The 22346-nt window shown below is 33.6% G+C and overlaps 4 protein-coding genes across 4 annotated transcripts; 2 read left to right on the forward strand and 2 right to left on the reverse strand.

Annotated features, from left to right (window-relative positions):
• Nucleotides 1-757: 757 nt before the first annotated feature.
• On the reverse strand, nucleotides 758-1897 carry LOC100804273 (PRA1 family protein B4). The gene has a single exon (XM_003516936.5). The coding sequence runs from the start codon at nucleotides 1689-1691 to the stop codon at nucleotides 1032-1034; it is 660 nt and encodes a 219-aa protein (XP_003516984.1). The 5' UTR covers nucleotides 1692-1897; the 3' UTR covers nucleotides 758-1031.
• A 2082-nt stretch (nucleotides 1898-3979) lies between these two features.
• Nucleotides 3980-6509, reverse strand: LOC100500101 (macrophage migration inhibitory factor homolog). Its single transcript, XM_003516937.5, has 3 exons — nucleotides 6064-6509; nucleotides 4951-5151; nucleotides 3980-4262 (listed from the first exon to the last, which is right to left on the reverse strand). Exons 1-3 carry the CDS (start codon nucleotides 6172-6174, stop codon nucleotides 4227-4229), a joined length of 348 nt encoding a protein of 115 aa, XP_003516985.1. The 5' UTR covers nucleotides 6175-6509; the 3' UTR covers nucleotides 3980-4226.
• Nucleotides 6510-10298: 3789 nt separating this feature from the next.
• LOC102660251 (uncharacterized protein At2g29880) lies at nucleotides 10299-11771 on the forward strand. Its single transcript, XM_041014725.1, has 3 exons — nucleotides 10299-10589; nucleotides 10683-11099; nucleotides 11763-11771. The coding sequence occupies exons 1-3, from the start codon at nucleotides 10299-10301 to the stop codon at nucleotides 11769-11771; spliced, it is 717 nt and encodes a 238-aa protein (XP_040870659.1).
• A 599-nt stretch (nucleotides 11772-12370) lies between these two features.
• LOC102663312 (uncharacterized) lies at nucleotides 12371-13127 on the forward strand. The gene has a single exon (XM_006573323.4). The coding sequence runs from the start codon at nucleotides 12425-12427 to the stop codon at nucleotides 12989-12991; it is 567 nt and encodes a 188-aa protein (XP_006573386.3). The 5' UTR covers nucleotides 12371-12424; the 3' UTR covers nucleotides 12992-13127.
• The last annotated feature ends 9219 nt before the right edge of the window (nucleotides 13128-22346 follow it).

A 22346-nucleotide genomic window follows, 5' to 3' on the forward strand; every position in this document is an offset into this window, starting at 1 on the left:
CAATCACCGGTCCGGTTTTAAAAACCTTGGTAAAACCATATTATGCAACCATGGCCCCATGGGAGGAACAAATCTAACAAAAGCAATAAACCTTGTAAAGGCAGGTATTACAAGATAAAACACCTTCACATCTAAATCACACCAAAGTTTCTAAGCAAGACTAGAGTGCTATGATGAATTTCGAGTGTTTAATAAAAAAAATGCTGAGATAATACAGTCAATAAAAATGAAGAAATAATCACTAGAGCCACCACAATCCTACAATATATAATACTGGAAACTACAGATCATGTGGTTGTGGAGAAAACATTATTATAAAAATTGAAAAAATATGATCACTAAAACCACAGAAATCGAATAACATAATTCAAAAAACCAAACAAGTCACATTATGCAACCACCAGATTACAAATCTAACCAATGTAATAAACTACAAAGAATCAACTTATTAGAAGCAATGAACAATATGATAAATCTAACACTGCTCGTGCAGGTTCACGCAAAGGCAAAAATCACAAGATTAAACCTCAAATAGATTCTATTTAACGCCAGATTTGATGAGATCTAAGCAAACATTAGAGTGCTACAATGAATTACCATGGAATCAAACATAAATAACCCGCACAAGATAATACATTGTGAAAATAACGAAAAAGTAATCACCAGAGCCACCAAAATCGTACATTATAATTCTGGAAATGCTTGATGACAAAACTCGAGGGCGAAACCAAACAATGAACAAATCGCGTGAATAAAATTGAGAAAATTCACATAGATTCATCAGCGAGATTTGCAGATCCCTGTATATAACAATATCAAAATAACAGAGACCCATACAAAATGTAATCATAATTCTTATTCATCCTATGTATAATAGAATTCGTTTAGACAGATAAAGGAATTTAAAAACCAAAAATAAAAGAGAAACTACATTTCAAGATTCATTCTGCTTCCAGGCACCAAAACTCATCAGATCGGGAGAAACATCCCCAGATCTGAGGATTTCGCTGAGATCTTTTTTTTTTGTTTACTTAAACGCGTGCGGCAACGGTGGGAACAGCGGTGGCGGAGGCGGCAGGGCCGCGGAGGAAGGAGAGGAATCCGGTGGCCTGAGAGTTGTCCTGGTCGTCAAGAAACAGATCCTCCGGCACGCGGAACGCGCCGTGGAGGCAGACGACGGCGACGCCAAGCATGAGAGCGGAGACGAGAACAGATCCAACGCTGGTGAGGAAGACGACGAAGACGGTGAAGGCGGAGAGGAGCGCTAGGGTTTCGAAATCTGAAAAAGTTCTGCCAAGAATAACGAGTGGTTGATCTGACGGACGGAAGAGGTAGAGGAAGGTCCAGGAGGCGAGGAGGCCGACGAGGAGGATGAGAGAGAAAGGATTGGTGAGGAGAGAGACTGCGAGAATGAGTGAAACGACGGCGTAGTAGTTGACGCGGAAGTAGGAGAAGTTCTTGCGGACGCGGAGGGTGGCTTCGGAGAAGGACTCGGGCTTCGAGAACGCGGAGCGGTCCCCGAGCTCCGACCACGGGCGGCGCTGGTCGAGGCCGTGTCGGAGGGACGCGGAGAGGTTGTTGATGAAGGCGCGGAAGGCCGGGTTGTTCGCCGGAGCCTCGATGGCGCCGCCGCCTGCGGCGGTGGTTTGGGGGTTGGATATGGGAAGGACGGGAGCCGCGGTGGAGGACATGATAGTTTTAGAGAGAGAAAGCCAGAAAGGGAGGGATTCTTGTGGGTTGAGAGAGAGAGAGAATGCTAGGAGATTTTCACGTGGAGAGATTTGTATTTAAAGGTTTGTTGCTTAGTGGTGAAGGTTTTCGGAAGCCCTTTCGCTGGTCAGTCACACGTCAACGCGTTTGTGAAAGGGGCATAATATGATACTCGTGAGTCTTTCGTTAACTTATTTTTGGGAATTGGGGATTAATGGAAGATAAATAATAATTATGACTTTGTGGATGGATAATTTTGTTGGAGAGTTTAATTTATCATATGTTTTTTTAATTACTTGTTTTTTAATTCATAAGGGTTAAATAAGACATCTTATTTAAAGCAATTGCATGAGTACCCGTGAGTAGACATGACAACAAAATTTTATACAAATGAATATTTGTTCGAACTCATTCCAACTTTAACGAGAAATATCCCAATTAATCGGATATGAATTTGGGTTTTGGAATATCATTATTCATCCCATACTCATTCTCATGATGAAATTATTACAATTTTATTTATAGAAATATCATTACTCATTCCATACTTGTTTCGATATAAAATTATTAAAATTTTATTTATTATTTGTTAATTTTATTTTAGAATTTTTATATAATTTAAAATTCTTTTTTTGATGATTTTTGTAGATAAATGTGTTACAATAAATTTATTGATATATAAGTAGTTAAAAATAAATGTGTAACAATCAATTTATTTTTTCAAAAATCAGATTTTTAATATAATTTTTTTACAAAAAAAAAACTTATTTTACAAATCTAAATCAGGGAGGGGGACACCCCACTACCCAACGGGTACGGGGATGAAATAACAAATTTCAACTTGTCAGATACGTTGGAGAGTCTGTGTCGAAGAATGGAGAGACAATATCATCTCCGCCTCATTGCCATGTCTACCATTCAGGCCAAAAACTTATTAATTTGAGTACTAAGAATTCATCATGATAAGGATATGTCTCAAGGTTTAAAATAACATGTTTATAAAGGTACTTACAAATGATTCATTAACAAAGTGTTCACATTGATTAATTAAGTATTTATTTTTTTAAAAAAATTATTTTATTGTAAAATTAATTTATTATACATATACATTTTTACCAGGGTTTAATTATATTGTAAAATAAGTTTATAGTATGTTTGGTTTAGATTCCCTTTTAGCAAAATTGATTAAAAAATTTTACGTTAAGGGTAGAATTTGTGGAATGGTGTGTGTCGTGGAAGTATATGCTCTTAGTTAATGTGTTGGGCAAAAGTGAGCTTCAAGATGACTCTGGTCAAGATTCATCGTGAGTGGACAAAGGTAGGGTCTGTTCATATTATAGATATGCCTCAAAAATCACTGTATGGTTTTTCTCAGCGGAAAATGACTATAATATTTATGAATTCATAAACATTCTTAAGAATTGAAAGATGATAGAACAATCTATTTGGACCAGGGTTAATGTTTGTGCTAGATGCATCACTTTGGCATGCATATATGTTTGGGGAATGCTTAGGTTAAAGTTGAACAGAATTATCAATATGCTTGGGAGTTAGGATGATAGAACAATCTTCAAATGCAAATAAAGCATATTTTAATATGGAATTCGATGGAATTTGGAACCTTTTAAGAGGACAAATGTCAAATGAATCCTATGCTTGAGTTCAACTCCATTTTTGGGTCATCTTACGTGGTTGGAGCATGTTAGAATTATGTCTTTGTATTCTATTTTTTGGTTCAAAATATTAATGTTAGCTTCAAAACACAAGAACCAAAACTACGTAAAAATTTCCAATTTACAGCAATCATAATACTGATTCAAAGAACCATAAAGGCATGAAAATTGAAACCAAAAACAGCTTCACAGTTGCAAAACGATATGTCGTCAGTTAACTGTTTATTAACAGAACCAAAATACATACATACATATTTAAAAGGCAGCCAATCACAAATTCAATACTAAAATTTCTTTGGATTGTCCCAACTCCCAAGTCCCAACATCCAAGTATCAAACTCGAAGAATAAAGAAATAAATAAAAGCACACAATTCTAGTACTCTGAAAAACTTGATGCCCTCAAGTCATAACTGTAGCGCTGAACAGCAACTACATAATTGTCCCCAATTTTCATTTTAAGGAACATGATTTAAAAAAACTACTGTAGACAGAACACAAACCTGCCATTACTATCATTGAACGAGTATGTATCATCTTTATAATCAATAACATGAGGATCAAATCAAATCTATGGTTTCAAGCTGAATTCATAAAATGCATCATCAAAACAAATGATCATTTAAGCGGTGCCAGATAATGTTTGTCACAAAAAGTGTCAAACACATATGATCCCCATTTATCCTTGCAATCAAGCAAGTTACATTTGCATGATACCCAAGCTTAGGCTACCAGAAATGCCGAGTACTTATATAATGATACAAACATAGAAATAAACATAGAGGTGAAACATAATGAAGACTCCATCCAACATTCAAGGTACCGCAACCAATGTAACATGGAATTCAGAATGTAGATCCATTCCATCCAAAGTTGGAACCCTGCAGAACAAACAAAGTACCATTACCATCAATCATCAGCCATGAAAACAAAAAATTTCTTGGGTGTAAAAGCAGACACTGGAAAAAGTGAGAATTGATGTTAAAAGAAAACAGATAGTATTATCAAAGTGTAAATTATAAATGGCGGATGGCGGAACATGGCAGAAGGTCGAAATTCTGCCATATAAACACGCCATTGCCCCTTATGTTATCGCCATGGGGGGCCTCCCTTCACAAATTGTCTATGGCAGTTGGCAAAATATCTGCCACGCCATTCTGCGATGGCCACTATTTAACAATACTGAATTTCTCCAAATATGTTTCCTTTTTCTACCCCTACATTAACCCCCTTAATTGTTTGAAAACCATTACACCATATATCTCTATAAGGAAGGTTGCTGCAAACGTTAAAAAAAGAAGCAGGAGATTGAGTGCATTCTCAATAAAACTCAGGAGAGTCAGTGCAATTTACTCAATTATTAATTAAAATTACAGCTTATAAAGGGGGCAATGCTAACAGTATAGAACAGTGAGAATTAATTTACATGATGTAGTGCTGATGTAAAACAAGCAAACATTGTGCATATTCTTGACTCTGATAGACCTCAGCATATATGAACAATAAGAAAAAAGATAAGGGGCAACAAGTGACCCTTCTTTTCAGGACAGCTCAAGTGTAGATACTTGCCTTGGTGTCATAGAATTTCAAGAAGAACCGTGACTTGGGCACCGACAATTTGGTTTCCAGAATTGAAGCAATTGCAGCACTAAGTTCCTTGTTTACACTAGGGTTAAGACCACCAATGGACACCAATTCTCCATAAGCTGCTGGCTGTTCATTCCCACCAAAAGCTATGGGTACTGATCCTTTCAGTACAATCATCACATACTGCAAAAGCAACAAAGGGAAGAATACTAACTTAATAAGGCTTTAGAACAGTCTGAACAAGTCAAAAACATGAAAATTTTATGGCAAAGCAAGAAACGTAAATTATCATTAGCAAGACAAACCATCAGTAAAATATTTGACTATTGAGCAAATTCGCATGGATAGCATTATAAGATAACACGACACAAGAATGCAATTATTTATTTTTTTCAAGAAATAATAGGAATCTGCATAGCCAAAATATAATGTATGTAAAATTAATAAAATTAACATTTTAAATTACCAGAGAGGGAAATCATGTTTTAAAAATGGGTATAACTCATTATAAAAATAATAAAATGCTAATGTTTTTATCTAGAGTCTAACAAACATGTACTATCAGTATAAAAATTTACACTGCCAACAAATCAGAAATGATATAAAAGTTAAAAAAAAAAACTCATTATAAATGACAATTTGTGATTGGACCAGAGTGTATATAATATTACCTTTATTGTAAATGTATATATTATTTATTCTTTTATTTAATAATATATGCACATACAGTGTAAATGCTCCTCACACCATCTCCCAATTATCACAAATTGTCATATGATAAATTTAGCTACTTTAAAAATCATACATATACCATGATTTTCGATTGGTCGACATTTTACCCGTTTTTTTTTTCTTCATAAATTCTTAAATATGGTACTGTAGGCAAATAACATAGAAAACCATTCCCACCTTATCCATAGCTACCAACAAATTCTTTAAGCACCACAAACATACTTAATAGACAAAAGAAACACTCCAATTATAAGCGACCAACATCGACCATTTCTAAACCTAATTTTAATTTCACCATTTCAGACACAATTTCCGAATAATCGGCATAAATATAAAATAGCATATAAAAGAAGAACAACGTACGGCCGCGGGTTTGCCGATGATGTTGGCAACGGAGGAGGTGGCTTCGGCGAGGATGGAAGAGGTGTCGACGCCGTCGAGGGACACGTTGGTGTTGAGGTTGAGGCACGGCATTTTTTCTTCTCTTCGGTTTCTTGCTTACTTTCTCTGTTGTTTCTCACAATTTAGTTCAAACCCTTACCCGACATATCGTTTTACTCGTGTTTTTATAAGAAGGCATCGATGGGAATATCTTTCTCCCTCCCCTCTCTCCAAAATGCCCTTTACCAATCAAATTACTGCTGCTAGCGGAAACACTGTTGAGCCTCTATGAGGACTTGATATTTGTATTGTGTTAAAATTTATAATACAATTTATCTTTGGATTATGGTGTAAAAAAATGTAATTATTATATTAATAAATATAAAAAAATGTTACAAATATAGTGGAAATATAGGAATATAGTGGAAATATAGATATTATCGTGCCTGTTCACACTTCTATTGCATTATCATATTTTATGTGCATATTAATTTAAATTTAATATATTTTATAATATATACATAATTTTACTTCTTAAGTTTAAAAGGAAAAACAAAGGTATATTGGGTTTGCACAAAGCAACACACCAGCAATTGAAACAAAATTAAATCCATCACAATTCAACACGACACCATTGTAAACAAACCACACCCATTACACAAAACAAAAACTTAAGACATTCAAAGAAAGAAAAAGAGGAAAAAGGGGAAGAATGCTAACTGGGTTTGCACAACTCAACATAAAAAGAAAATAAACGTTTAAACTTTCAATAGAAAAAAGAAGGAAGAAAGAATATCTGGGCTTATGAAGAAAGCCACGGAGAGTGAAGGGTCAATGGTTTTGATTATCATTTGTTTGGTTTGGCAAATGAAACTCTTTCACATTAAGTCTCCACCAAGCTTTTGCAACCTCTTCCTTCGGCGACACCAGAAGCGGTTCTCTCTGACGGGGTCCTCCGCCACTCTCTGCCATGTTCAGTTTTCTCAAGGTTTTGGTTTTAGTTTGGGTTTTTGTTTGATGCAATGCGAGTGATAATAATCACCTTCCTAGTTATAGGGACCAACGGAAGGGGAAGAGAACTGTGCTCTGTGTATATAGGTAGATTTGGATTTTTGTTTTGTTTTTAAATCTAAGTTTTGAAGAGTAAAATGATCTAGTAAAAGTGGAGACCGAAAAACACCTATCCCATTGAGTGTCCCTTTATCTAGTGTTATAGATTTATTTCCTTGTTTTCTTTTTCCTCAAAAGTCAAAAGTAACGTTGTTGATTTAATTTTAGCTTTTAATAGTATTAATTGTTTATTTTCTTTTTTCTCACATAGACAGAAGTAAAAAATAAAATTAAACACAAGAGAGAGAAAGAGGTATTATATCAAGTTAGTATTTAATTAATCTCATTAATATATAATTTTTATAAATATTTCAATAAATTAGTATCTTTATATAAAATTAATTATTATATTTATTAAATATAATATATTTATTAAAATTAATAAATGCAATGTTATAATAGAAGAGTGATTAAATAATAGTGCGATAACTTTGACAACTATTACACCATTTTTATAATTTGATACAGAATTTAATTTTTATTGATCTAACCATTAAATGTTAAATTATATGTACATATTACAAAGTGTTAAATTTTGTCAAAATTGAATAATAACAATAAGATAATTAAATTATTTATATTTTAATATATTTTAAAATATTTATATTATGTAGATTTTAATTTATATAAATAAAATAATAAATAATTTTGAATTAATATGAAATTTTGTATATAAAAAATAAAATTTTAATCCAACGTTAAATTTTAATAAATATTATTCCATAAAAATTATTATAAAATGATATAATAATTATTAAAAATACATGATCGGATTCGTTATATATATATATATATATATATATATATATATATATATATATATAATCCCATGTAACTCTAAAAAAATACACCCAATCTTACCCGTTAATTCTAATTTAATCCAATAGTTCTGTTTAACAATAAAGTAAGTCACGTGATTACAAGGCCTAAAACCTTTGAGCATGTACTGCATCTAAAACCATCTGTAAGTCAACACCCTAGCCCAAAACTAATACTTGCTTACCCTAAAGAAATTACCCCAAACCCAAAAAAATCTCCACATATTGCAATCAAAACGTGTCACACATCTTCACCATCAAAATTGGCCATTGAGCATCGGAGTTGATTATAAAGGCATTTTGCTGCAATTTCATGATTTGGGAACAATTGAATTCAATGCATTTTTTTTTATCAACAAGATCGAACACGCGTTTGTTGCATTTTCTAGATTTGGGTACAATTGAATTCATTTGAAAGCATGCATGGTGCTGCTATTTCAAGAATTTTCTCATTTTTAGTGAATTGCAGCGATTTCAACAATGAGTAAAATTAGAATCAATTAAAACTTATTGGTGTTATGATACTTTTTTTTTTATATCGAGAGGGGATGTGTTACGATGCAATTTTGACACAGAATGTGTACCAACAAATGCGTTTCAACTTCGATGGTCAATGATTAGTCTTGTGATCGACGGTGAAGACAATTGAAAGGGTGTGGCTACTGCTCGTGAAAGGGAGAACCTGACTTGTATAATTGAGGATTTCTTTTGGAGTTAGGTCGTGGCAACAACTATGCTTATATGGGTAGTGATAAAGGTGATTATGACTGATGATGATGAGACACTAATGACGGTGATTATGATTATGGTAGTTGTGATAGTAATGATCATGATGATCATGATGATGGTGTGATGATAGTCATAATAATGATAAATTTATGATATTTTAGGACATTATAAATTAAATTTTTAAAATATTTGTTTTTTGTTTAGTGAATCATATTGAAATTTTATAGTTAAATAAAGTTTTAATTTAAATTTAAAATATTTTAATTTTGACCTTTCATTTTAATCTAATAATTGAGATTAAGGGGGGTGTATTGGATTAAGATTTCAAAGGATTTTAAAAGACTTTTTTATGATTAAAAAGTCTTCTGGTATTCAATCAAGACTTTTATAAAATATAAACAAATCTTGTGGTATTCAATTAAGACAATAAAGATTTTTTTTTCAGGGCAACAAAATCTGTTGGTATTCAATTGAGATTTCTTACCACTTTTAAAATGTCTTTTGGTATTCAAAAGTAAAAGATTTTGATGGATTCTTTTGTGGAATGGATTTTGAGAGACTTTTTAGTTAGAAATACACATAAAATACTCCTCCAACAATCTCACCCAAACCCTTGAGACTTTTCATAATCTTCCAAAGACTTTTTCTTCTCATGCCGAACAAGACACAAACCACTACCAGGTTCATTCTCTTACAACTTTTCAATCAATTTTACCTATTTTTTTAATGGCAATCGATAGTCAATATTGTTTATACTATATGTATATTACGCAAATCAAAAGAAAAGGGTGTTGTATATGCTTCAAGATTTCGTATTCATATTGTTTTCAACGTCCAGGCAATGAATATGCATCAAAAGAATGACAATTGATATGCATCAAGATTTCATATTGCTTTTTTTTTAGTACTGTATATGCAAATCAAAATAAAAAACTCTTTTTTTTTTTTCTGTTTCTTCAACTTGTTTTTTTACAACGTCCATTATTATTATTATTATTTTCTTGTGTTATTATTAAAATGTTAATTATTAATGTGTTATTATTATTTTTTTGACAGCGTGTTATTATTATTATTATTGTGTTAATAATTTTTTAATTGTTATTGTGTTATTATTATTGTTATTTTGTTAATAGTTTTTTTTTAAATGATTTTATGATATATGAGTATTATTTTTATGGAAAATGCTAACATGTGCCCTTAAGACACTTGTTAGTGTATTATGTATAGAAATTTTGTATTGAAAGTTGTGCAATTTACTTTTTTAAAAGTAAAAAATTGTTGTTTTTAAGACATAGTTACTATTGGAAGTATCCTTAACATGTGTCCTAAGTGTGCATGTTAGCATGACCCTTATTTTATTATTAGGTAGTTTTTTATTGGTTTTTCTATTGAATTGTATATTATTCGGGATATAGTCACTATACTTTTGACAATTAGGAAACAATAACTATTTTTGTCAAATAACTAGTTTCTTATATATATATTAGCGATCAAATGGGGGATTCACAAGAAAATAACAAAGGAAAGAGTAGAGACAAAGATAATTATGTATCTTGGACTATGGAGGATACCAATGAGTTGTTGCACCTCTTGGTGGATGCTATGAATAGGGGATTGCGTGATGCCAATGAGTCACTTAGCAAACAAAATGTAGAACGAATAATACTTCCTCAACTCAATGCAAAAACTAAATTCCCTAAAACTTATAGTCATTATTTGAGTCGGATGAAGTGGTTTCGAAACCAGTATAACATGATGTCAACCCTTATGCGCAACAACTCTGGCTTTGGATGGGACCCAATTGGAAAAACTTTCACTGCTCATGAGGATGTATGGAAATATTACTTAAAGGTGAGCTAAGTTCATAATCTTTTAAATATATTAATAGTTATAAATTTAGTAAATTATAATATTTGTAGTATATTAACAATGATTTTTTTTTAGTCCCACCCAAGTCACAGCAAACTTCGAGGAAAAAGTATGGTTGATTATGAGTATTTGAAGATCGTTGTTGGGGGTGGAGTTTCTAGCGGGAATAATTCTATATCAGTCGATCCAGATGATACTGATGCAACAACTTTTGAGCCAGAAAATAGAACTGTTGGGATAGAAGAATTTTCATATGATCCTAATAGTGATACATTTATAACACCAAATAACTATGAACCAGCATATCAGCCTCCATCACCAAACCAACCAAGTCCACCATCCCACCCCCCTTTAGATTCAGAGGTTCCCATAGAAAAACAAAACTGTCACAAGCGAAGGAGATCCGAGTATGGAGGGAGTTCAAGCGCTGTTGGGATCAACAATCAAGGCAACGTTCTGGAAAATCTTTCTGTTGGCATTGGGACTATTGCTGTGAATTTTGAAAAAATATCCAACATGATGGAGAAAAGAGAAAAAGATAGAGATAGAGATAGAGAGCTCGAGGGTATTATTTGGGATGTTATAAAAGAAATTCCAAATTTGGATGACATAACGCGTTTCAAGACAGCTGAATTGTTAAATACTAAAGCAAAAAAGGATTTTTTCTTGAAGATGTCACCGGAAGAACGCTCATCTTGGATAAACTTTAAGTTAGGGAATAATTAATATTTTGATCATCTATTATTAACATATTATTTTAAACATCGTGAGTTTGTTGAACTATATCTTTTGGGTCTCTATTTTGGTTGAAGTATTTGGTTTGTTTTTTGGTCGAACTATTATGGTTGTATTTTGGTTGAAATATTTGGTTTGTTTTTTGGTCGAACTATTATGGTTGAAGTATTTAGGTTATATATTTTGTGAAATTGTTGTGGTTAAACTTTAGTTATATTTATTTTATATATGAATTTGTATTAACTTTGATATTAACTTTGATATTGACTTATAACCATGACCATGACATAAAGAACGAAGAAATGGATGGAGATATATATAATGAAGATACAAATGATGAAGATATAGATGACGAGGAAACAAATGAAGAATTTTATGAAGCCACATACACATATGTGATGGCAATTTATGCTTTAATAGATATATTAAATCAGTTTTTGAATATGATGCGTGGTGAACATATTGAACGTCCATTAACTCGACGACAAATTACTAGTCGGGGATATGACTATATACACAAAGCATTAAACGATGATCCTGCAATCTTTCGACAAGTATATAGGATGTATCCTGATGTATTTCGAAAGTTGTGCACGATTATAAGAGAAAAAACACCTTTGGAGGATACAAGATTTATTTGTGTTGAAGAAATGCTTGCATCATTCCTACAGATTGTCGGCCATAACACTCGATATTGTGTAATCCGCAATACATTTGGTCGATCACAATTTGCTACAAGTGAAAATTTTCACAAGATTTTGAAAGCTCTGAACTCATTAGCACCTGATTTAATGGTTAGACCAGGCTCAACTGTGCCTGCAAAAATAAGGGAAAGCACAAGGTTTTATCCTTATTTTAAGGTATGTGATCATTATCTAATTATAACAAAATTATAATTATAATTGTGATTATTATAATAATATTTATGATTATTGATACACACACTTTAGGATTGCATTGGAGCTATTGATGGTACACATATTCCCGCATCAGTAAAAGGACGAGATGTAAGTAGTTATCGTGATCGTCATGGAAATATATCACAAAATGTATTAGCTGCTTGTAACTTTGATTTGGAATTCATGTACGTTCTTAGCGGGTGGGAGGGTTCAGCACATGATTCCAAGGTGTTAAGTGATGCTTTGGCAAGGAAGAATGGACTTAAAGTGCCCCAAGGTAAGTATTATCTGGTGGATTGTGGATTTCCTAATCGACGCAAATTTTTAGCCCCATATCGAGGTGTACGATATCATCTACAAGATTTTGCAGGTCACGGTAATGACCCTGAAAATGAAAAGGAATTATTTAATCTTCGGCATGCATCCTTAAGGAATGTGATTGAGAGGATATTTGGTATTTTTAAATCGCGGTTCACAATTTTTAAGTCCGCACCTCCATTTCTATTTAAAACACAAGCAGAGCTTGTGTTGGCATGTGCAGCACTTCATAATTTTCTTCGCAAAGAATGTCGTTCTGATGAATTTCCAGTGGAACCTACTGACGAGTCTTCATCTTCATCTTCAGTGTTACCAAATTACGAAGACAATGATCATGAACCCATTGTTCAAACACAAGAGCAGAAACGAGAAGATGCTAATATATGGAGGACTAATATAGGTTCAGATATGTGGAGAAATGCTAATAATTAGGCGAACATGAAGTGAGAATCACTTTGTTATTATTTTTTTAGGCAATAATGACTTTGTTATTAAAAGGTTTAAAATTTCTATCGTTTTTATTTTCTTTATTCAAACATTATAATTTATTTATCATCTTTTTCATTCACTTTTGTAACTTCCGTTATTTTTTTGTTTAAAATGTATTAATCTTTCAAAATCTTAAAAATCCATAAAGTACTTTGAAATCTTAAAAATCTGTGTTAGAAATCCATTAAAATCTTGGGTTAAGAATCCTGATTGTAAAAAGTCTTTTAAAAAAAATCTTTTAAAATCCCACAAAATCAATACAATCTCACATAATCTTTTAAAATCTTCAAGATTGTTTTTGTCAAAATATTCTCTCAAAATCCCAATCCAATACACCCCCCTAATAATTATCATGATCATTCGGATATAATATGTCCTCTTTATAAAGAAAAAAAGTTTTGGGGCAATTTCTCCCATCCAAAATATGGACACTTTAGACCATTCATTTTTAGTGATTTTTTTTTTAATAAATCATATTAATTAGTGAGACATTTAATAGGATGTAAGTTTTAAATAATCATTTATTAGTTTTTACCATAGCAAATAATATTAGTTATTGTAGGAATGATAATGAATTTTAATAGTGTCATTAATGAATAGTATGTTAAAATATCTTTTATATAATCAATTGAAATTGATTTTTGTTTAATATTTATATTTATAAAAGAAAAAGTATTATGACTATGTTCGATAAGACTAACTGAAAAATTAATTGAAAGTTGAAGAATGGTTGTAAGTTAAAAAGTCACGTGATCGTTGAAAGCTGAAATAATTTAAGTTAGCTTGATAAATCATAAGTATTTAGTAAAATTATTTATTGGAGTAGTTAAAAAATATAAATTAACATCAATATCAATCAATGTACTTTACATTTGTGAGTTAATCTTAGAACATTGTCATTTGTCTTATTCTCTTTTTGACATGTGGCTTCTTCTAGTACAATTATTTCCTTTATACTTTTCTTAAAATACAAACAATTCGATTCAAATTTTGTAAAGGCAAATATAACAATAAAGGGAGGTTGAATTGTGATTTTAGTGAAATTTTGAACCTTTTCGTAGTCCAACAAAGTTTTTCATTTGAAAAGGAAACCTTATAAAACAGATAAAAAATTTCATGAGAAACACACTCAGGCAATGAAAAAGACAAGTTCGAAAAGCACAACAAGTTTTCAAAAGCCTAAAAACCAATTCAAACCCTAGGTCACTTAAAAACAGAGAAAGAACAAGAAAATATCAAACAAAAATAGTTTTACTAGTTCGTCTCTACCACTCAGACTACGTCCAATTCTTGGCAAACCACCAAGATCCATTAACTTCTCATAAGTTACAAGTATTGTGTCACGATCACTTCTAGCTCTACAAATCAAGCTCTATCCCAAGCTTGATTAACACCTCGTATTCTTTATCCTACCAAGCCACCACTGGCTCTAAACAAATAGGAATAAATTTGTGGATAAAGATTGCTCAGACACTAAAACTAGAATCATCTTACAGACATATATGCAAATCAGTGTTTAGTTTTTTTTCTCTCTATGTGTTCAAGGTGTTTTGAGAGTTTTTTTTCCTAACTTTACAAGAATATACTGAAAGCTTTTTACAAAAATAATGATGAATGTTTTTTAGCACAAGATTGTATGTTTAGTCTTCAAATCTTCTGGCTTATATAGGTCTCTTCTTCAAGTATTCGTTGTCTCAAAATGGATAGATATCTTCACTTGATCTTCGTCTAATGAAATGGTTGTTAGGAGCATTTAATGCTAGGATTAAATGCACGTCCTTCCTTATGCAGAAAGTCCTCTCTTCAATGCTTCTATGTTAGAGAATTGCAGAAGGTAATCACTTCTTTGTGTTAGAATAGGTCTTGCATAGTAGATCTCTTCTTTTGATGATGATTGAGGAAGTTCAGATCTTGACTTCATTTCTTCTTCATTGCAAAGAAAATCTCAGACATAGGGTGTTAAATGAGGTCTTAAATACCATCACACATGTTGTATCAAATTATGACTCTATCTGTTTGTCGTCTAAAACATCAGACGTAGATTTTATCAAATACAAAATATTAGACACATAACACATAGCTTTTAACCTTTGTATTTGTTTACATTTAATGAAAATAACTAAGGATCATGATTCATTTTTAAGACGTAAATGTCCTTTTGATTCAACAATCTCCCTTTTTTTTATGATGTCCAACAAATACAAATGTAAAAGATAAGTGCATACTTATAAGATATATCATTAAAAACATTAGTCAATCTTATCAGATGTAAGGATATATAAAATAAATAAACCATAAAACATCATAAGACTTTGAGGCAAAGTCTGAACAAGTATAAAAAAATGTTTTTTTTTAATTCATGTAAAGATTTTCACATCAAGAAAATGTGTTTTGAGTACATAATAAAAATTATGGTCTAAATTCACCATAGGAGCTCCCTTGAAAGGACACTTTCTTCAAACTTTATCACTCCCCCTTAAATGATGTGGAGCATCAACTTTTTACTTTTTCTCCCCTTTTTGTTTTCAGCTTCTTCATCAAGCTTCCCAAGGAACTTATTAGCAGAGTCCTCAGACTTAGAGGTGAGAGTAATAGGACTACTTGGAGGCGTTGGAGAGTGAGGAGGCTTCTAGCTGGTGGCCTTCTTGTAGAAAAAGTCACTGTTCAAGTACCATTTGTGAGCCTCCTTCTCAGCATGGGCATGATCCTTCAAGGCTTGAGAAAATGCCTCTTTGGTTTTGACGAGTTCCTTTTCAAGCAGTTGAACATAGACTCGTGATGGTGGAGGATCCTACACTTGAACAACTAGGGAGTCAGACGCAGCGTCAATATCAGATTCAACTTCTTCAATGATGGGTTCCACATGATGTGTGAAGAATAATCTGGAGAAGGACAATAACACCATAGAAGAGAAGGTGCAATTAGACGTGACATAGAAATCCTTTTGCCATGTGCATATCATCTTGAGGGGAGTTTCTTGAGTGAAGTAGGAGTGGTTTAGAGTCTGATAAAAATTCCAAACGTTATGATGGAAAGCATTAACACGTGGTTTCTCCTCTGGTTCCAATCTAGAGCAGCATGCCTACAGTCTATAGAATCTCTTCATGGCATTACCATCCAGGGTTGTGAGCTCAAATTTGTGTTTGAGCGCTTCAAGCTTATGTTTGAACAAATGATTAATTCAAACTTTTACAAAACATACAGGGTCAACATCTTCTTTATCTTCAAGCAGTAATTCTTTGCCCTTGTAGCATTGGATCTTCTTATATAAGATAGGCTTATCAACATAAATTTGAAGGCGAGTTTCGGGAATGGCCAGGCAAGAGAATTATGACCTAGCATGAAAGGCATTTGAGTGTTGAACTTTTGGATTCTTCGAAAAGAAGCTTGCCTTGATCTAATCTATTCTCTATATGCAGATAACTTCATTCTCAATTTTGGCCCATAGTCTAATAGTTCCCAATCTGAAAAATTTAGACTCTCTTTAAGTTCCTCCAACAAAAATGTCTTCAGTCTAGAAGGTTACGTCAGACTTAGAATGATCCCATGGAAGAACAACATTGAAGGTACATTCAAGATCCATCAACTGTTGTAAATCCAAGTACTACTAGCAAATAGGCTTTTAACATTGGTTGTTTTCGACTTTCAACATCTGTTTTTAAGTTGATTTGTTTAGTTTTACTTACCCATTCAAGTAGGTTCCTAGGTAGACATCTCTTTGTGAATTCTACATCCATTTCTTAATATAATCCTTGGATTCAAATTGTGACTGCTCAGATCTCTATATGGATTGTGGTTCAAGAAAACCATACACAGAGAAGAAACCACGTTATGTAATGGACTATAATGTAAAGTGACTTACAAAATCCACATTTGTATAACATAAATATAGAGACATTGACCATCGTGTGTTATTTCAAAAAGATCTTCATGCTTTATGTATAAGGGGTTGTCACATTATACACCCTAAACACAGTTGAATCCCACGACATCTGCATAGGCTTGAGGAAAAGCTATAGGATTGTCAATGCCAACTGGTATAAGGGATAGTCCTCAAGTTCTAGTCTATCTACAGGTTTCGACAGTCCCACGGTTCTTTGTTTATCCTAAACAGTTAATAAAAATAAATCAATGACAGTGAACACTTTATTTGTAACAAATACTTTTTTAATAATAACAAACACAACAAAAGGAAATACTTGTTCTGAAAAAGGTTGTACAAGATGGGTCGGCCAAGCAAGGAAGGTGTTAACGGTCTGCCTCACTAACTGAATCTCTTGAGTGGGTATAGGGATTTGAGCATCAACATCTCAAACTTCCTCAACATTGACCTTCACTTGATCATTTCCTAAAGGGACATTGTGGACAGTTGTCGACCCCTCATAAACTCTTCCAAGGGCAACCAGGCAGGGAGGATTGTCATCAACATACAACCCACATTTTTCTGATTCACCCATTTTTGGGTCCTGCCCTTAGGGATCGACAAAGCTTCCCTTTATGCTGACACGGGTAATAGAAGGACCAGCCTTAAGCTTAGGAGGTAGTACAACTACCTGGATTGCACCTGGGTCTAACTTTGGGACTGTATCTGGCTGAAGGACAACATTAGTTGTCAAGTCACTTTTTCAATGATCGGCTACTCCAACTCATCCTTGATTTTCTGTGTTAGCTGCTTCGTAATATTTTCTATCAATCAATGCAGCTCTTCGGGGATGATCAATGTAGACATATAGAAGCTTGTTGAAGTCAATCCAAAGTATTGTTTGATCATGAATCGGCTCCAGCAGCACGGACACGGCTATAGTGCTCTGGTCGCCCAATGGCAGCAATTAATACATCGTAACGTCCATGGGCGAAAAAGTTGCTCTATGCTAACTGCTCTTCAAGGGAATCCTGTAGTTAACAAAATACCACATGAGTGTGCAGACTACTATTGTTATTATAAAAATTGACCATTGAAATAAAAAATAACTTACAATCCTATCTGCAATTTCGCGTGCCACCTCAGATGTCATTTCTCCAAAATTTTTTGTGCGAGTCATCTTTCACTTCATGTGTTGTCTAATGGGAAATGGAGAATCAAAGATTGTTTCTGTGCTCCCAAATTGAGTTGCTTGCTCCAATCATTTTTTTTTTGTTTTTCCTCCATTAACTTTTCTTCTATTAAATCATAACCCTTACGAGACAACACGTCAGGGGCAGTGTTTAGTTCTTGGATGGCTTGAGGTTTCTTTCTAACATCCTATCACAATTAGACAAAAACTTGTCAAGAAAATGCACTTGAAAATAATGCATAATTGTCAAATTCATTAACAATGCAAGTCAACTAACCTCCCATGAAGGGTCTCTACGACTCTAATAAAATCGGTTCCACTTTTCTTTGCTAATATCGTACTTCTCATAGACAGTGTCATTGTCATCCTCCTTGCCTTATGCAAGAGCCCATTTGGAGGTCAAATCTGACTTAAACTACCTCCATCACTCCTCTATTGTCTTAAGGATTTTCTTCTCCGTCCTTTGGTCGGATGCTTTTGGAATATCAAATTCAGCCTATGATACAAAAAATACATTTAATAGTTTGTCAATAACATATAACATTATAAGATTTTTAGTACAACCAATTACAATAACATTCAACATTTAATTCAAATACCTGAACGTCCTCCCAAATCAAATTCCTCTGAGCTGCAGGAACTTGTTTCTAGTTAACAAATGTAACATCCATCTTTTCTCCAGTGACGATCCCCAAATACGTCATTAATTTCTTTCTGTGGGGACCATCAAGTTTCCCAGTGGCAGGATCCATATGAACCACTAGTCTCTCGATCCTAACAAGTCTGGTAGCCAATAATATGAGCTGTGTTGCTTTTCTAGTCTTCTTCGGCGTAGACAACGAAGGTGCGGTGGTGTAGTCATGTGCCTGTTAAAAAATAACAATAATTAAACTAAACTCAAAAGTACAATAAGTTATGTAATTGAAAATATAGAAATAAGTAAATATAAAAAAGATCACATTATAAGATGTTAATTAATTCTCCTTCATCATGATCATTACGATTTGCATGGACATATTCAACTTCTTCTCCATTGACATTAGGCATTTGTGTGGAGAAAGGAGTAAGAAAAGTATCAAGGGTTGAATCATCATCTTCAAGATTAAGACCAATGTTTTTTCCGTGTAGAACCACTGACCACCTTTCAACACAAGGATCTTGAACATAAAACACATGTTTAGCTTGTTCTGCCACGATGAAAGGCTCATTTTGATAAGTTAGTTTCTTCAGAATTGCCAAAGTAAATCCTAAATCATCGATTCACACACCGATATTACTATCAACCCACTTACACTTGAAAACACACACAATTAATTTAACATAATTAAGCTCCAAGATTTCTTCAATGACTCCAAAGTAAGGCACGAACGTCAGATGGAGATAGTTATCATGTACAATAGCAAAATGTTGGGATTCAACCGTAAGACTAACCCCACTGTTTTCCATTGTACTCTTGTCGTCTTATGATTCAGTGTAGAATGAATACTTCTTAATATCGTATCCCTGCCAAGTTCTAACATTTCTTTTAGGCTCATCTGCTAACTTTCTTAACGTTTCAAAAGGATTATCATCACCAAAGATTGTATCTTTAAACCAATTTAGGAAAGTCTTGTTATGTTCTTTCAACACCTTATTCTCGATCATTTTTGGGTTATTTTTCTTGACTAAGGCTTCGTGACGAACTATGTATGGCATAACTTCATTACTGTTATTCAGTATATGCAAATGAGCTTCTTGCAATTCATCTAGACTTGGAGTTATAACATGCAACCCTCATGAACCCTTACTTCTCACTCTCTCGTCATGCCGAGACTCGGGAAGCCCAACTGGTTTTACCTTTTCAATCTACTCTGAACAAAATTCAATAGCTTCTTTTGCAATGTACCTTTCAACAATGGATGCTTCAGGATGACATAGATTCTTTATATATCCTTTTAAGATCTTCATGTATCACTCAACCGGGTACATCCACCGTAAATAAATGGGACCACACAATTTAATTTCCCTTACCAAATGAACAATTAAGTGAATCATGATGTCGAAATATGAAGAACGAAAATACATCTCCAACTGACACAAGATAATAACAACCTCATTTTCCAAGTCATCTAACTTTACAGGGTCAATGAATTTGCTACAAATGGCATTGATGAAAAAGCATAGGCGACATGCCTCACTTTGTTAAGCAAAATGTCTTGAATCGCCACAACTAATAGTTATTGCATCAAGACGTGGTAATCATGATACTTTAAGCCAACTAATTTCAGATTTTTCAATTGCACAAGACTTTTAATATTTGAAGAGTATCCCTGTGGCACTTTGACACGACACAGACACTAACACAAACTTGTCTTCTCCTTTCTTGAAAAAGTATGACATGCTGAAGGCAAGTATATTTGCTTACCGTTAGACCTTAGGTTTAACTGGTGACGTATACCTATCTCAGCTAGATCTTAACGAGTATTCAAACCATCATTTGTCTTGCCTTGAATTTTAAGAAGCGTGTCAATGACACTATCACACACATCTTTCTCTGCATGCATAACATCGATATAATGTCTAACGTCTAAATTAAACCAGTATGGAAGATCAAACAATATTGACCTCTTTTTCCATAGGCAAGTTTTACCTGTCAGCTTCTTTTGGGTCTTTCCAAATATAGTATTGATGTCCTCAACCCGCTTAAGAACCTGTTGACTAGTTAATGGTATTGGTGCACTTTCATGCTCTTGACTTCCATTAAAAGTTTTTTCAATTGCTAGTAAGGGTGATAAGGTTTTAGAAGACGTTGATGTTAAGTGTATACTATTTTTCTTCCATGTTTCAATTGTACATAACTTATGTCTTCTTCACGGATAGGGCATGCACTGACTCTTAACACTGTATCCACTCAAATTCCCGTATGCTGAAAAGTCATTAATGGTATAAATAGCGTTGCATGCAACTTGAATATCTCATTTTGATACCCTTCAAACACTACAACCCCCTCGTCCCACAACTTTGTCAAGTCTTCGATCAAGGGACTGAGATAAACATCGATGTCATTTCCTGGCTATCTTTGGCCCGATATCATCATAGACAACATCATGTATTTTCGCTTTATGCACAACCAAGGAGGCATGTCGTAAATTACTAGTAAAACAGGCCACGAACTGTGTTGAGTGCTTAAACTGCCATAGTGATTCATTTCATTAGTGGCAAGTCCAAGCCTAAGATTTCTTGCCTCTTTGTCAAAATCTAGATTCAAATGATCAATCTTCTTCCATTGGGAGGAATCAACCAGATGGCGGAGCATTCCATCATAGTTTCTCCCATCTACATGCCATGTAGGGTCTTTACTGCCATCTCCATTATCAAATAGACATTTAAACCTTGGAATGATTAGAAGATACCATAACACCTTCGATGAAGGACCTTTCTTTATGCTTTTGTCATTGTTACACTCGTCATCATCCTTCACTTTGTATCGTGATACCCCACACCTGAGGCATTTATCCATTTCTTCAAACTCATGTCTATATAGTATGCAATAATTAGGGCGTGCATGAATTTTCTAACACTCTATACCCATCAGACACAATATCTTCTTTGCCTAATAGTAACTTTTTGGCAATATGTTTTCCTCTAGAAGCATATCTTGCATTACCGGAAATAGTGAAGTGAAGCTTTTGTCACTCCACTCATATCTGGCCTTGACATTAACCAAACTTAACACCGCTGACAATAACGTCAAAGACTACTTGCACCTTGGATACAAAGGCTTGTTTAAATCACTTTCCAATGTATTATACATAGGGATATGTGCTTGTTGAAAAGACTCTTGTCCAAGATCACAAATCATATCTTCTAATTGATCTCCCATTTCTACATCAAGCGGTTCAATTTGGGACCCCTCTGCATGTCTGTCAATTCACCATGTCATATCCATGTTGTATAATTCTTCTTAATCCCATCACACAGAACATGTTCCCATATTTCGTCTAGTACTTGTCGTCTCCCATTCAAACAGTTTATACAAGGATAGAAATATTTTCCATCCTCCTTCGACCAACTTCTTTTGGAGGCAAATTCCAAGAACTATTCAACGCCTTCCTCATACGTTAGGCTCATGAGACTTGCATTCATCGAACTTTGATCCATCTAATTAATAACTCTGTGATACTCACAAAATTATTCCATGCATGAAAATCTTACTTTTTCATTAAAGGTGTGACCATATCCCATTCAAGAAGACATTTTTTTAT

The sequence above is a fragment of the Glycine max genome, chromosome 1, assembly GCF_000004515.6.
Source record: "Glycine max cultivar Williams 82 chromosome 1, Glycine_max_v4.0, whole genome shotgun sequence".
NCBI lineage: Eukaryota > Viridiplantae > Streptophyta > Magnoliopsida > Fabales > Fabaceae > Glycine > Glycine max.